This window comes from Triturus cristatus, chromosome 1_1 (assembly GCF_964204655.1).
Source record: "Triturus cristatus chromosome 1_1, aTriCri1.1, whole genome shotgun sequence".
In the NCBI taxonomy this organism is placed as follows: Eukaryota; Metazoa; Chordata; class Amphibia; order Caudata; family Salamandridae; genus Triturus; species Triturus cristatus.
The window spans coordinates 254,799,846-254,817,192 of record NC_140579.1 but is presented as its reverse complement, the minus strand read 5'-3'; the positions used below and the strand labels follow the sequence as shown (position 1 = coordinate 254,817,192).

Here is a 17,347-nt window from a genome sequence, read left to right as displayed (position 1 = left end):
AGGGGGTGTTTGTGAAGGTGTGTGTGTGAAGGTGTGCAAGTGTAAGGTGTAGTAAAGGTTCAAGTATGGTGCTGTAGGTTGTCTGTGGGGTCTGGCAGCAGTGAGTCTGTTGCAAAGGCTCATGGTTTGTGTCTGTGGGCCCTTTTTATTGGTCCATTGGTGGGTGTGGCTGTGTTTGAACTTTGGGTGGGTGTGTTATAAGGAGTGGTTGTGTTTTGGGCCTCTGTTTGGGATTTTGGCAGTTGCAAGTCAGTGAATGTGTTGTATTTGTGCTTGTTGAACATGTTTTGTGGCTTTGTGCCATTCGAATAGTGTATTCTTGTGTTGTTGTGCTTTGTCCTGGTTGTGTACGTGCGTTTTTAGCGTGTGTACGGTGTGTACTTCGGCAATTTTGTTGTACAGTGCTGTCCTTGTGTCTGGCTTGGTACGACTCGTACATGCGCGATGTTGGGTGAAGGTGCTGATGTTGGGGCCTGGGGTGCGCTCCGTACTTAGAATGTTGGGGTGGGGGTACGCTCCATACGTACGCGGGTGAGGGTACGGGTCGTACATACACGGTTGGGGTGGGGGTACGGTCCGTACATACACGGTTGGGGTGGGGGTATGCTCCATACATACGCGGGTGAGGGTACGGGTCGTACATACACGGTTGGGGTGGGGGTACGGGTCGTACATACACGGTTGGGGTGGGGGTACGGGTCGTACATACACGGTTGGGGTGGGGGTATGCTCCATACATACGCGGGTGAGGGTACGGGTCGTACATACATGGTTGGGGTGGGGGTACGCTCCATGCATACGGGGTAGGGGTATGGTCCGTACGTACACTGTTGGCATGGGGGTACGCTCCATACGTACGCGGGTGAGGGTACGCGTCGTACTTACACTGTTGGGGTGGGGGGTACGCTCCATACATACGCGGGTGAGGGTACGGGTCGTACATACACGGTTGGGGTGGGGGTACGGGTCGTACATACACGGCTGGGGTGGGGGTACGCTCCATGCATACGCGGGTGAGGGTACGGCTCGTACATACATGGTTGGGGTGGGGGTACGCACCATACATACGCGGGTGAGGGTACGGGTCGTACATACACGGTTGGGGTGGGGGTACACTCCATGCATACGGGGTGGGGTTATGGTCTGTACGTACACTGTTGGCATGGGGGTACGCTCCATACGTACGCAGGTGAGGGTACGGGTCGTACTTACACTGTTGGGGTGGGGGGTACGCTCCATACACACGCGGGTGAGGGTACGGGTCATACATACACGGTTGGGGTGGGGGTACGGGTCGTACATACACGGTTGGGGTGGGGGTACGCTCCATGCATACGCGGGTGAGGGTACGGGTCGTACATACACGGTTGGGGTGGGGGTACGGGTCGTACACACACGGTTGGGGTGGGGGTACGCTCCATACATACGCGGGTGAGGGTACGGGTCATACATACACGGTTGGGGTGGGGGTACGGGTCGTACATACACGGTTGGGGTGGGGGTACGCTTCATACATACGCGGGTGAGGGTACGGGTCGTACATACACGGTTGGGGTGGGGGTACGGGTCATACATACACGGTTGGGGTGGGGGTATGCTCCATGCATACGCGGGTGAGGGTACGGGTCGTACATACATGGTTGGGGTGGGGGTACGCTCCATACATACGCGGGTGAGGGTACGGGTCGTACATACACGGTTGGGGTGGGGGTACGGGTCGTATATACACGGTTGGGGTGGGGGTACGCTCCATGCATACGCAGGTGAGGGTACGGGTCGTACATACACGGTTGGGGTGGGGGTATGCTCCATGCATACACGGGTGGGGGTACGGTCCGTACATACACGGTTGGGGTGGGGGTACGCTCCATACATACGCGGGTGAGGGTACGGGCCTAACATACACTGTTGGGGTGGGGGTACGCTCCATACGTACGCGGGTGAGGGTACGGGTCATACATACACGGTTGGGGTGGGGGTACGCTCCATACATACGCGGGTGGGGGTACGGGCCGTACATACGGGGGTGTACATACACGGGTGGGGGTACGTCTCGTACATACACGGGTGTACATACACAGGTGTACATTCACGGGTGGGGGTACGTCTCGTACATACACGGGTATACATACACGGGTGTACATTCAGGGGTGGGGGTACGTCTCGTACATACACGGGTGTACATACACGGGTGGGAATTCGACTCGTACATAGGAGGGCTGGGGGGAGTGTTGGGCGCGTATGCGGGCACATGTCTCCATGGTTGCTATGGGAGTTCGGTGCGGACGGTGTTTTTTCCATCCGGTTGTAACATCGGACGCACGGGATGGATCGTACTAGCGCGGTCGGACTTCACTTTTCACATTTGTACGGTAAATCGTCCGAGGATGTGTCGGACACATTTTCCGACCCGAGGACGTGTGGGGAATAATTCCCAATGCGATTCTTATGGTCTTTTTCCCATGCGAATCGTACTTGGCAGTTTGTACGGCACTTGTACGATTCGTACGGTAAAAAGACCGGATACGAGTCGTACGGGGAAATTTTTTACAGGATCGTAATCGGCACCAAAATATGTAGGAACACGCTATAGTGCTTTTGTTGTCAAGACCATGCAATTCACAAATGAAGAGGGGCAAAAAAAAATTCAAAGGTTGGAAATTTGCACATCTTGGCTATACTTTTCGTAGATTACTTATTTATTTTAAAGCAGATTTACTTAAACCCCACAAGCGCATGTATGGAAAATCACATATTCCGAATTTTCATTCATTCTCCAACTGGTCCACTTTAACAATGGAACATTATTTGCACCTATAAGTGAAATAGACATGCATTAATGTATTCTTTCCTCACTTAGACATGATTTTCCAGGTCCAGAAACTCATCTACATCTCTGGTGCCGTAAAACACACTTACTCCTACATTTAGTAAAAGTACCATTACGAGGGTTTCTAGAGTGAGACTAGGCAGACAAAATGCCTGTGAATACACACAAATTTCCACACTTTGTTCTGCCCATTACCACCTACATGTTGGTTATCCCCAATTTCTACTAGCATTTGCAGTCGATGAATCCACAAATACTGTACATTTCAGAATCCCCAAGTTGAAAAGTATTTTTGGGGAAATTGATTTTTGGCATCCTTGTGTCAGCCCACTAAATGCTTATTATATACAGTGCTTTAAATGGGCCGGTACTGTCCGGTACTGAGTACCAGCAATGTTTTATTTTGAGAGGGAGAGTACCTGCACTTCTCAAGAAAATACTTTTAATTGGATAGTACTGGCACTTCTCAGAAACAAGCAGGTACTCTGTTACAGAGTACCTGCACTTTTATTTTTCCATTTTAAGTACAGATTATATACATCCTTTTAAAACACACTCACACGGACAAGTGGCTATGCAGAGAATTAGTGCAAAATAATCATTTATATTTCTGTAGTGATTAGATTGCAACATACATTGACAACTTTTTACAGGAAGCTGAATATGTCAACCTGCTCATTAATGTGTCGACACAGTCGTTTTAGACCCAGAATATATTCCTTAAATAGTTCTATGACTAACTCCCTTGGGGGCATATTTACAAGGCGGCGATAGAAAATTATCGCCGCTTTTGCTGCCCTTTTCGGCTAAAAAGCGGCCATAATTTTATCGCCTAATTAGCAAGGTCACGCTAACGCGTGAAACCTTGCATCAGTGCCCAAATTCTTAACGCCCAGCTTTGCATCTCTAATGAGATGCAAAGTGGGCGTTCCTGACCTGACATGACAGGAGAAATGTCGCTAAGCGACATTTCTCCTATCATCAAGCCCCACGCTATTAAGCATAGCGGCAGAAAAAGTAGCGATAACCCCTGTTATCGCTATTTTCCTTACGCCTGCTTCAGGACCGACTTAGCCATGATATCCTATGGAAGGTGGTTATCATGGCTAAGTTTGTGGGGCCCTATCAACAAGCTAACGCCACATTTCGTGAGATTATCGCTGGGATTCCAGCGATAATCTCACATTAGGCAGTTAGCGCTAGGATTTTTATAGCTTTTGAGATAATCGTTGCTAATAGCACGCTATCTCAGCGATGAAAATCCACGCTAGCCGGCGATGATTATCCTAGCGCTAAGTGCGCTTAGCGATAATTATCGCTGGTTGTTGCTGATATGCCCCTAAGTACGCTAGTTGTTGTCACAATGAGGTTACTCGTACACATGATCATGCCACCTCCTCCATCCATGGACGTAATGACTCTGAGGAAGACTCATATTTCTGTTGTATGACTCAGCAGCAACATTCCAGGAAATGCCGAACTCAGACGTAGAAAGGAACTCCACTACAAGTCCTAGGATTTCTTCTTCGATCTTTTCCTGTTTCTTCCCTAAATTCCTACCCAGATTTACGATTTCCCTTCATAAAATAAGGTTATCTCTCCCACTGGATTGTTCTGTGTATGTCAAGAACAGCTTGTATGAAAACGATCTTCTATTTAATAACAGATGGCCATATTCATACATACTACCAGCAATTTAAGCAGTGAAGGCTCTGCGTTGCTTTTTAAAGCTAAATAGAATTAGCAGATCAGAAGAAAAAGCCATGATTCCACTTGCTGGATTTGCAAAAATGTCCCTTTGCAAACTTGGTGAAATATTTCGAAACACTTTGCAAACTTTTCAGTCTAGTTTGCAAAGTTGAAATATACGCCTGAAAAATCCTAATTGCCATCCGAGATATTTCTCACAAATTATTTTTTTACAGGAAATTTCATCCATAGGTGACTTATTGTGACGTTGCAAGGCCTTTGCATTTTTCCCAAAGAGCTCAATTTGCAAACATAGCAAAACTTTGTAGAAAAAAAATATCTCCTAGCTGTCCCCTCTGGACGATTTTATGCTGTGTAAATATCATCTTGTAGATACAACACAGAATTCCCTTCATAATCATACATGAAGTGTTATTTGTTATTTCCGAAGTTCTTTTGAGAACATGGAGTTTACACTCGTACTCACCTTGCTGTATGTTTCCTTGATTTGTCGTATCGTTTTGCTCCTCTTCTCGCAGTCCAAAAACCGATGCTTTAAAGAAAATCATACAAATTTTAGTCAACTTTCCAGTTAACGTGCAACATGCAAGGTTGAGATATACAGATCACAAATAGTTCCATAAGCATGTGATTAGAAGTTTGTCATACAAAAACGCATCAGCTACCAGACTGTTGTTCAATATATTTGAACATCATGGTGTGCATGCTACTGTCCTGATTTATATTGACTTTGGTGAAGAAAACCCCGATTACCTTTGTCATGTTAGATGTTAAGTTGTTATGTTACTACGTTTATAGAGCGCATGTTCACCTAATGGTTTCATGGCGCTATGCAGGGAATAGGGGGGTGATAGATACCGTAGGTGGTAAGTTAGTTGTAGGCTTGTCTGAATAGCCAGGTGTTTAAGACATTTCCTGAATTAAGGGTGGCAAGTTGCAGATCTTATCGGAGGGGGGGATTCCAAAATTTGGGGGGGCATAACTGAGAAACTGGTGCCACCCAGTCTCTTTTTCTTGAAATGAGGGGCAGAACGAAAAGGAGATTTGGGGTGTACTTCATGATTCAAGAATTGATGAAGTGGGGGCTTTTGCTATGATGTGATTTGAAAATAGTGCCGCCGACTTTGAAGATAGTTTTCTGCTCAACAGGTAGCCAATGAAGGTCCTTCATCAGGGGGTGCAATGGCGACATTTAGGTTGTTTGTAGATAAGATGGGCTGCCAGGTTCTGAACGATTTGGAGTCTTTTTTGAGGCCTTTGGGAAAAGACAACATAAAAAGATTTGGCATTACCTAACCTTGAGCGGATAAGACTGATGACAGGCTAAACTGGGGCCTATAAGGTGAGATATTTGGCATTTGTAAAAATGTTGCAAAGCATTAAGAAGGAAGATGAGATTACTGAGCCAATTTGTGGCTTCATGGATAAGTCAAAGACACACAATTGATGGACGGAATGCAGAACAAATCAAAACATTTACCCCCAGTCAAGAGATCTGGGTTAAATCCATCATTCTTTTGCTCACCACGCCACCCCAGTTTAGACCTGGCCATATGCAAATCAGTCTTGACCCTGTCCCTCATGGGAACAGTCCAGCCCGAACTGCCAAGTCAGGTCCTCCCTGTACCGGAAACAAGCATCCTAGGACCGGTTTCGGGGTTTCACTCCTCTTCAGCCAGGATAGCTTGATTCCAGTGGCACAGTGAGCCCAGGACCCACGTCTAGGCATACCTGGCGCACTTAGGGCAAGAAAGCAAAAGACACACAATTGATGGACAAAATGCAGAACAAATCAAAACATTCACCCCCAGTCAAGAGATCTGGGATAAATCCATCATTCTTTTGCTTACCACGTCACCCCAGTTTAGACCTGGCCATATGCAAATCAGTCTTGACCCTGTGCCTCATGGGAACAGTCCAGCCCGAACTGCCAAGCAAGGTCCTCACTGGACCGGAAACAAGCATCCTAGGACCGGTTTCGGGGTTTCAACCCTCTTCAGCCAGGATAGCTTGATTCCAGTGGCACAGTGAGCCCAGGACCCACGTCTGGGCATACCTGGCGCACTTAGGGCGAGAAAGCAAAAGACACACAATTGATGGACGGAATGCAGAACAAATCAGATAAGTCAGCATCAGTGGTCATCCCAAGACTGTTTACTGCTGTTTTGGGGAGAAGGGGATCTCCAAGCTCAGGTGGCCAGAATGAGTTGATCCCATATTTACTTTTTTTTGGTAATGAGAACTTCGGTTTTTGGTAATGATAACTTTTTTTTGTTTTTTTCTGCATTCAGTTTCAAATGATTGCTTTTCATCCAGTCACGGATAAACAGCTTTGTCAATTGGAAACGCTTTTTAAATTTGGGGGAATTATCTCATTTGAAAAGTAGTTGGACATCATCAGCATAGTTAAAGATTTGGCAGTTTATCTTCCTAAGTGAATGAACTAATGGACGTATGTCAAGATGGACCTGAGTTGACGTGAAAGAACACAAACAAATGGATTGGGGCCAAGCTCTTAAAAGGGAGGTGATTCAATCCAGTGCTGGGCCCCTCAGTCCAGCAGCAGCCCTGACACAGTCCACCAGGAGATTGCGGTCCACCGTGTCAAAGGGTGTGGCTAGGTAGAGGATCACCAATGCATGTGTTTCACCTTGGCAGTCTTCCCCTTGCATGACATCCACCACGGATAGGATGACTGCTTCAGTGGAATGAGCAGGGCAGAAGCCGGCTTGGCAGGGGTCCAGAAATTCAGATGCCGCAATGAAGCTGCAGAGGTTATGTGCCACATGTGCGCCTAATAGTTTTACAAAATAAGGTAGGAAGGACTTGGAGGTAGTTTTTCAAAGTTAGAGGATCTTCACCTTGTTTTGTTCTGGAGAGGGACCACTATTTCCATCTTGAATGCATTAGGCACCTTTCCAGAGTTGAGGGAATGATTCAGAAGACACAGAATTGGGTCAGGATAGATAGTCTTATCAGAAGTGGTTAGATTCTTTCTGGTCTGTTGGTGGTGTATTGTGGGAAGCATTCCTTGCAGTGAAATTGAAATACTGGTGCTTACTGTGGTCTACTGGCACATAATTGGCTGAGGAGCCAGAACACTTGACATCTAATTCTAGTTTCACATAGGGCCCAATTCACAAAGATGTGGCTGTGAGCAGGTGTGACTTACTTTTGTAGTATTCTTGGCTTACTCATGAATACCAGTATTAAGCCAGGAGAACTCCTGTCTTGCTATTGAATTCCGGGAGTAAGCCAGGGTTGTTACAAGAGTAAATCACACCGTCCCAAACCAACCCTTTGTGAATCGGGCCCATATTATTTACTTCAAAGGGTTTAGTGTGTCTTTATGAGCACCCCGTCTTTATCAGATGAGGCGGCCTGTGAATTGTTAGCATTGTGTTCTGTATTGTTCTTTGTAATTAAAATTGAAGAATGAAAGATGGCGTGGTTATAAATCTTGTCAGGGTGCCTTTATGTCACTCTTACCGAAACAAAATATTCAGGGAATTTTTCTGCTTGAAAAATTTCACTTTCTTAGTTTCTTTTAGGTTTTAGACATTCAAATATTCAGAAGATTTTGGAAATTTTGGAATTTGCCCATTCATTTTCTATCTCAAACAGAATTTCCAGAGAGAGAATGTAAAAATAGCAGAAAGAAATAATTAATGGGGTTAAGGTGATTGAGCACCAGGCTAAAATAAACAGTGGACATATGCTTAGTAATTCTTGGCATGGCATGGAAGCTGCCCACTCAAGTCACTTAGTCATTAAGTGAATCCCACCCACTATAACATATTTATTATGCACATATGCTGTATGAGGTGTAGAAATGTGCAAAGATTGGGGGCTAAGGAAATGTTTGAGTAGGTGCAGGACACTGAAAGACTGCTGAGAGATATGTGCAAGATTGGGAGAATGTGAGAGTGGATAGAGACCCTGTGGATGAAAACAGATGTGAATGAGAACAGAGCTTACATATTTGAAATTAGCTTATTTTCTAAACATTGAGAAACTTTCAAAATAAATATGGATGCTTTGTCAACATTTTTTACATTAATTTAAGTAACATTGATTCGTTTTCACCATATTTTAACTAGATTTCAATCTTTTTCACTCAGTAATGAGAAAATATTTTGGAAGATGTGCACATATTTTTCTATACATGTTGGTCTGTCTCTAGCTTATATTCAATATAACCTCTATTAGAGTTAGGTGTTTTACAATTGTGCCAGTCTGGCTCATCCAACTATAAATACTGAAATGATTCCCCCTCTAATTCTGGATCATAAAATATATCTCTATGTGCTAGACAGTGTGGACCTTTCTTTCTAAACTGTTGGATAATCAGAGTCTGTGATAAGCCCAATGCCAGGTAATTAGCAACAAATCTAAGACTGCTTTTTGGAGATTGAGCTGTCAGTGAGTGTGGTTCAGACTCTGGAATTAATTACCGTATAAACTTCCTTGTGTGTATGTTATTGGGTTCACACACTCAAAGTAGAGTTTTTTTTCATGATTCATGCTAGACTAAAAAACTATGATGCTTCATGTAGTTTCACATGACTCATGAATGATATGGATGTCTTTTATCTCTGTTTTTCTACTTATGACTTGTCTTTGCCTATCCTATAGATCCCTCCAGGTCTATGAGGGAGGGCCCACCACACTGGACTTTTCGAAGAGCTAAGTACTTTTAGTCACTGGGAATCAGCTCGCCTCTTTTAGTTTGGGTCCCCCTTACTATTTGTCTTTGACAGAGACCACCTCACTTTGGTATTCTCTTAACCAGCAATTTAGAAATGGCACTGTATAATATCTGGTGGGGGAAGGGTTTTGGTGTTTCCTTTAGGCCTCAATTCCATGTGTCATTGACCTAGCCTGCATTAGCTTTCACAAACAAAATGTTTTTGTCACTTTTAAGTGACATTAAACTTGCAACATTATAAGCAAATACTCACACAGTGCTTGAGCATATGCCTCAGCTCGAGCAACATGTTTCCGATGAAGTTGACTGTCTGCTCGATGGGCTTGTTTTGGCTGTTGGCCTCGGGTAATACCTCATCCAGGTAGAAGCGAATCATTTCTGAAACAGAGTGGCAGCCCAGTTGACCCTACAGGCAAGGAAAATTGAGCATAATTGATTGAGGGATGTGTCTCATTTTAACTATGTTGGAGACATTATCTTGAGACGTGTTATTAGTTTTGCAGCTGAGATGTGTCTCCATTTGCTACATATAAGGGCTTTGATGAAAACAGACCAAAAACAGATTGATTGAAAGGTACTTCTTTACTTCTTTGTCTACAATTAAGAATAAGAATGCAGATAAAAATGGCAGCCCTTTGCTGGTGAATAAAAATGTAATCTAATTCAGGTAAATCAAAATGCAGTGCCTTCTTTGAACAGCCAATATGAAATCCACTCTTGGAAGATCCGAATTCAAATTAGTTCTTTAGTAAGCAAAAATGTAATTCTTTCTTGGTTGCACCGAAACGGAATCCTTCCTTCTAAAAACCAAAATAAAATCCGGTGTTACAGGATCAAAATTGGAACCAAATCATGGGTGAATCACACTAGAAACTCTTCTTGGAGGAACAAACAAATCTATACTTTAATTGGACGACTGTATATCCTTTCTAAAAGTAATTTCAATTACATCCTGTTCTTTTTTTAATTTATGGTGAATCTTTCTGGACGTAACCTATGATAAACGGTTTCCCCAAGTGATCAGAGTTTGTCTTCTCAATTTTGGAGGGAGAAGGGGATAGAAAGGTATTTAAGTTCCTGTTAAAAGGAACGTTACCCTTTCTCAGTTCAAACGAGCCTGCCATCTCCCCAGTGGCTGAATTACTCTGGCAAGTGTATTATTCACCATCAACTGTAGATCACACTTAGCTGGGCAATAAGTATTCCCTTGTAGCAGTACATTAGACAATATCTGTTTATTTTTAGTACACCTTTCAAAAGAACCCATCCTTTACAAATTTTGACAGTGCCCATAAATTGTGTCAAGATATTTCAGGGGAGAAGCAAGAATCTTGAATATGGTATGTAAAACAATTTGCCTACCTTAAAATCTTCTAATAAATCATCGCGCAGCAATATTGTGTCCAGATTATTATCTTTCATTTGCTGTAAGAAAGTAATACAATTAATTAATTTGTGTTCTTAAATGAAAAGGTCAAACAAAGGCAGAACATTATTTCTCAAATCTGACGGGTAAAGTGCAGGTATAAATGTAAGACACTTACAAGTTTGAGAAAATATTTGAGCAAGTATAAGATGGTCTCCAGTACATATTGTAATGTGGACCAAGACATTGCAGTTCCAATCTCGAGTTCCTCACTTCACTAAATTGTGTGATCTACACCAAATCGTGGGACCACAGTTCCCTTATCTTAAGGGCTTTCAAAAAGATCGTCTGCCGACCTCTTTATAACACAGCAGATCTTTTGCAAAACTGGAATTGTTGTTTTGGTAGGGAAGAGAAAGTGATGCCCAGAATTCCAAAGTTGCTCTGATGGATGATTACATTAGTTCTTTCAACTTAAAATGAGAGCTGACACCTCTCGATTTTGTTGCTCCCTGTTTTTCTGCCACACGCGGTATTATGACCGCATTCTGAGCCTGGCCTACTTTTGAAGTAATTGAACAGTCCATAACGTGTTTGCATATTCAGTAACTCCGATGGCCCATATGGTATGAACAGCACAGCTCGTGAACACCAAGCGTGATGGACTCAGGAAGACACTGAGCTTTTGCGTGCACTGCAGACGGTGAATTTTCTTCCATGTGGAAATCTGGTCTCTTACTGCACCTGTACGAAGGCAAGCAACGAGATCCTGACCCCCCCTCCCCCATCTTAATACAGTCACACATTTTGTTCAGCGTGGATCGATCCACATTTATTTATGAACTTCACCCTGAAAGACCACTCTTCGTGGTTGTGAGATGAGGTTAGGCGTATCTGCACTGCTACTGTTACCCCCCACTCTCTTACTCATCACCAGAAAGAAATGACTCAGGTAACCACAGGGCGGCATTGAATGAGTGAGCGCCTCAGCTGGGGGCGGGCCCTTACATACCAAAGTGGCCTGTAGTGCTTTTAACGCGGTCACGTTTTGGTATTCCGGCGATATGACTTTAAGTTGGTTGCACAGATCTTTAAGACACTTAACATATAGGTCAGCAAAGGTAACTCGTTATTGTTTAAAGGTTTAAACAGTAGGCGTCACTTTGACAGCTATTTTTCAAAGGTTAAAGTGGTGTATTAGAAATTCCGAGCATCCATTTCACACCAACCAGTTTAAGGTTTTAAAATTCACCCGCCTGTGAAGTCGGCTACTGCTGCTCACACCTTTGAAATGTCTGTAGTAAAACGGATCACATTTCCCGACAATTAATATATATATATATATATATCTAGCCGCTCCACTCGCACCAATTTCTCGCACTCACGAACGGGTGCTGTACGGCGGGGGGTGCTCCCACCAATATTATCGCTACGCGCCTCCTCTCACTTTAGAAAAGACACAGCACTCGCGGGAGAGAGTCAATAGGTTTATTCTGACTCACAACGCACCAGACGCGTTTCGGCAAACGCCTTCCTCGATGGTATGAGGGCGCGCCAGAAACTGCCATATTGAATTATTTATGTACAAACAACCGTTGAACTATGCCATTATCGGGTAATTTACCTGTGGCATTTATCTGTAATCGACAAATGCATGATGTACAGGACATTTCAATATGGCGCTGAGGGTAACACGAATGAATTGGTCCTTTGTTTATGTTGTCACCAGGAAATGTGGTCATATGTAAATATAAAATATGGCCGTTTCTGGCGCGTCCTCATACCATCGAGGAAGGCGTTTGCCGAAACGCGTCTGGTGCGTTGTGAGTCAGAATAAACCTATTGACTCTCCCTCGCGAGTCTTTTCTAAAGTGAGAGGAGGCGCATAGCGGTAATATATATATATCTATATCTCTCTCTCTATACATATATATATATATATATTCACTGAAAAAACCATAGGTTTCAGTGGTGTTATAGTTAGCTGGACTTTTCACTTGTACAAAACCATTGAAATTCCCCCGTTATAGTTAGTTCAGCTAACTATCACTCGCGCGCCCGCAATGCACTGCTGATGACGTCACATATTACATCACTCATGACATGGTCAGTGACATCACTCATGACATCACTCATGACATCTCAAATGACATCACTGATGACATCATCCAGTGAATGTGTGTTTTTCTAAAAATTAAATATGTTTTATATATGTATATCTCAAGGTCGATGGAAGAATAAATGGGTATATAAGTGTCTAAATGGATGATTTGTTTTTGAAAAATTGATTGTGTAACTGACTGATTAAGTGTATCATAGTGAATACATGGCTTAGTGAGTAATGTTTAAATATGTAAATATCTGTATCAGTCTCTTACTTTGTGTATAAGTGGCTGCATGGGTTGATGAGTAGCTACATGGGTGTCTATATAGGTTATTAGTTGGTTTTTTGAATATCAGTCTGAGTGTCTGCATGGTTCGTGGGGGGTATTACGTAGTGCATAGGTGCATGAATGAGTGACTCACTGTTTGTATGTGTTGAAGACAGCATGTGTGCAGGACTGTATGGGTGGATGAGTGTGTGTATGGGTGTGTTAGTGAGTGAATGACTGTCTCAATAGTGTCTTTATGAGTAACTACATATGTTTTAAACTCATATATGTGACTATTGGTGTATATAAGTGAGTATATGTGAGAGTGAGAGATTGAAAGAGTTCCTGTAGGAATAAGTATGTGTTTCTATAAGTGTTTGTTTAAAAGACTAAGTATGTGTAAGTTTCCGTAGAAGTAAGTGTGGTGGTGTGTGTATAACTGTATATGCAAGTAAATGTATGTTTGATTCTTTATTAGCATGAGTGACTATGTGTGTGAGTAACTCTATGGATGAGTGGCATTGTGTAACAGGATGTATAGGTGTATGAGTACATATGATGAGTGAGTACATGTATGAGTGACTGTATAGGACTGTTGGTGAATGAGTGGATGTGTATGTGGATCTTAGAATTACTGAAGAGTTTGTTGTAACTGGTATTGGTATGTCCATTGTTTTGAAAATTTTAGTCTCTATTTTTGAATGTGTGTATCAAAGGTTATATTAGGGTGAGAGGAGGTCTGCCACTCTATCACAAGGATGATGTCATCAGTGATGTCATTTGAGATGTCATCAGTGATGTCATGAGTGATGTCACTGACCATGTCATGAGTGATGTAATATGTGACGTCATCAGCAGTGCATTGCGGGCGCGCGAGTTATAGTTAGCTGAACTAACTATAACGGGGGAATTTCAATGGTTTTGTACAAGTGAAAAGTCCAGCTAACTATAACACCCCTGAAACCTATGTTTTTTTCAGTGAATTTCTGAAGTTTTTTAAATACTAATTCCTAACTATAACGTGCCTGAAACCTATGGTTTTTTCTGTGAATTTCAAAGGTTTTTTAAATGCTAATTTCTAACTATGCCTACAGAGATAGGACATGTGAAGAAAGAAGAAAAAATGCACAGAAAGAAAATAAAGAAGTGCAGAAAGAAGCAACAGAAGTCCTTAAAGACGAAGAAAAGTGCGGGAAGAAGGATAACGTGCAGAAAGAACAAAAAGAAGAGCAGAAAGAAGCCTTGTTGCAAAATCATCCTGTACCCTCAACTTTTTCAGACGGATACTGGTGGTAACTGAGTCTGACTAACCAGTCCTAGAGCCAGTGCTATGTTAAAAGACACTTAGAACACAGTGAAAACACCTACATACACTAGGGAACATTATGCGTTGGGGTCCCCCTGTGATTAGCATGACCTCCTCTGTAAGCCCCTAGTATATAATAGGGCAGGGGGATTAAAACTACCTCTTAAAACAGGCCACAGGGCGTTTTTGCACACGTTAACTCAGGCCCCGTCCCCTCCCTTCACCACTGTGTAAACACGCCCTGTATCCGTTTTTAGTTGGGAGATTAAGTTAATTTGAATCCTGAGGGTCCCTAGGGTCCAACTAGCCCACTAGGTACCTCCAGTATGCGCCACAGAGCTGCGTTGCAGAGAGATGTAAAAAGTGGCACGGCCTAGACCACCTCTCTGCAACGCAGCTCAGTGGCGCTTACTGGAAGCACCTGGTGGGCTAGTTAGCCCCCAGGGGCCCTCAGGATTGAAGGGGAATTATTTCCCCAACTTAAAACGCGCCACAGGGCTTGTTTGCACACGTTAACTGAGGCCCCGTCCCCTCCCTTCACCATTGTGTAAACACGCCCTGTGGCAGTTTTTAGTTGGGAGATTAAGTTAATTTGAATCCTGAGGGTCCAACTAGCCCACTAGGTACCTCCAGTATGCACCACAGAACTGCGTTGCAGAGAGGTGTAAAAAGTGGCGCGGCCTGGACCACCTCTCTGCAACACAGCTCAGTGGCGCTTACTGGAAGCACCTGGTGGGCTAGTTAGCCCCCAGGGGCCCTCAGTATTGAAGGGAAATTATATCCCCAATTTAAAACGTGCCATAGTGCGTGTTTGCACACGTCACCTCAGGCCCGGTCCCCTCCCTTCACCACTGTGTAAACGGCCCTGTGGCTGTTCTAAGTTGAGAGATTAAGTCCCCTTGAATCCTAAGGGTCCCTAGGGTCAAACTAGACCACTAGGTACCTTCAGTAAGCGCCACAGAGCTGCGTTGCAGAGAGTTGTAAAAAGGGGCTTGGCCTCAGAACACCTGTCTGCAGCGCAGCTCCCTGGCGCATACTGGAGATGCCTGTTGGGCTAGTTGGCCCTCAGGGACCCTCAGTATTGAAGAGGAATTAATTCCCCAACTTACAACTCGCCAGGGGGCGCGTTTGCAGAGTGCTGCAAGGAGGGGGCGTGGCCTCCGGCACGATGCCAGTCTTTTATTTATTTTAATTTTTTAAGAAGGGGGGCTGTGTGGTTCCCCTTCTTATTCTAATTTATTGGCCCTGATGACCCCATCCCCCAGGGCCTGTCTCCTAATTATATTATTTTGACCCCAATCCCCAGGGCCGGCCACTGTTTTTTATTATTTTTAAAAAATATATATTTATAGACACACCTAGGACATGCTCGACAAACCGTACGTACCTATCACCATGACGATTTGCGTGATATTCATTAAAAGGCGACTATGCATACAATGAATCCATGTGGAATGTATTTACACCACTAGTGAAGCTCTGACATGTTTGATGCCCTACCGTGCCTAATCCTGGTAGACACCCTTGTCGTTTATTTATACAAACATGGGTAGCTATTGACGGGCACATTTAATACACATGCACACCAAGCCATTTAAAGGGGATTCGACAAAAATTCGACCAAAACTTTGCAAGAAACCCCCCTCACGGTTAATAAAACACACATCCACTGCCGGATGTGTAATACTTTTTATTTTACTCTCTGGAAAGGGGACGAACATCACTTGAGAGTCACAGCGCGCTCCTGGCAGAGCCCAATGCTGTGTTACACCCACCAGTGCCCGCCGATTGCCTCACACCTCTGTGTTGTATTCCACCAGCTAGTGCATATGCTATGACACTCTCTAGCCCATGTGCACTGTAACACCACCCCGTGAATATGTCATGCCACACTTGTCTTCGCACGGGTTATATTGCCCCATCTAACGTGCCTTCCTCGATGCCTATGTTATAACGCACAGTGCTATGCCATACATATTACAATCTGGGATCCATATCTTTGTCACAGTGCATATGCAACGTTACACTCCCCAGCATATATTTTATATTACAACTTTAGAGACTAGTTAGGCTACACAACACTGCCCTGTGCATATTACACTCCAAGGCGCATATCCCATAGCACGCGCTAGTGCCTGTGCTATCTCGTGCTCTCCAATGAATCTGTCATTGCGCACAATGTATTGCATATTATATTTCACGCCCGGTTCATCTTATATCACACTTTTTGGTGCATAGTTTATACCATACACTATATCTAGTTTTCATTTTCATTCGTGCTCTCAGGACTATGTTCTATATAACACTGTGTTCACCTACCCTTTTCACGGGCATTACATTTTGCGATAGGGGGTGGAGGGTCAGGGGGTGTTTCTGCCAAGTGAGCCCGGAGTCACAGTCACAAACGTCCTCTTCTTCCTGAATAAAAGTGAGATTATGCTGCATACTTGTTCATATTTTAAGTAGTTCGCACAGACACACGTTTTAAAAACAATAAAGTTCCTAATACCCGCCTTCTCTGAACAGTTAGCTTGCTGCCCCATCCACCTCCTCCCTATCCTCTGTTGTCTGAATCCATGGACTAGCCTCCTCCCTCCTGCCATGCATGGTCTGATGTGCTGCCACTGCCCTCAATTTAGTATGATGTACCAGTCCACTCCTCCTGCCCTCCATTGCCCAATTCTATGCCCCATCATTGACCTCCTGCTTAAACTCTGTGCTTAGCTTGCTGCCCCTATTCTCCTTCCCCCTGCCCTCCGATGTCTTTGTGCATGCCCCTGCTCCATCCTTTTTGCCCACCATGTTCCATGGACCTGCCACTCCTATCTACTCTGAGTGTTCTGTTGAGCTGCCACTCTCCTCCCACCTGCCTAGCATTGTCAGATGACTGTAACCTGTCCCTGCCACCTCCACCCTGCCTGTCCACATGCCATGCCCCTATCCTCTTCCTCCTGTCCTACATGGTCCATTGTACTGCCACACCCTTCTGCCCTCCCTGGTCTGTTGTGCTGCAACTGCTCCTCCTGCCTGCCCCTTGCGGTCTGTTGTGAGGCCC

At 44.1% G+C, this 17,347-nt stretch overlaps 1 protein-coding gene across 1 annotated transcript in view; it reads right to left on the bottom strand.

Annotated features, from left to right (window-relative positions):
* IL10 (interleukin 10) overlaps positions 1-12,247 on the bottom strand; it is a 29,202-nt gene extending 16,955 nt beyond the window's left edge. Inside the window, exons 1-4 of the mRNA XM_085640909.1 lie at positions 12,239-12,247; positions 10,611-10,673; positions 9,502-9,654; positions 5,007-5,072 (exon numbers count right to left, since the gene is read on the bottom strand). Of these exons, the coding sequence (XP_085497035.1) occupies positions 5,007-5,072; positions 9,502-9,654; positions 10,611-10,673; positions 12,239-12,247 (291 nt within the window). The remainder of the gene's footprint in view (positions 1-5,006; positions 5,073-9,501; positions 9,655-10,610; positions 10,674-12,238) is intronic.
* Between the last annotated feature and the right edge of the window lie 5,100 nt (positions 12,248-17,347).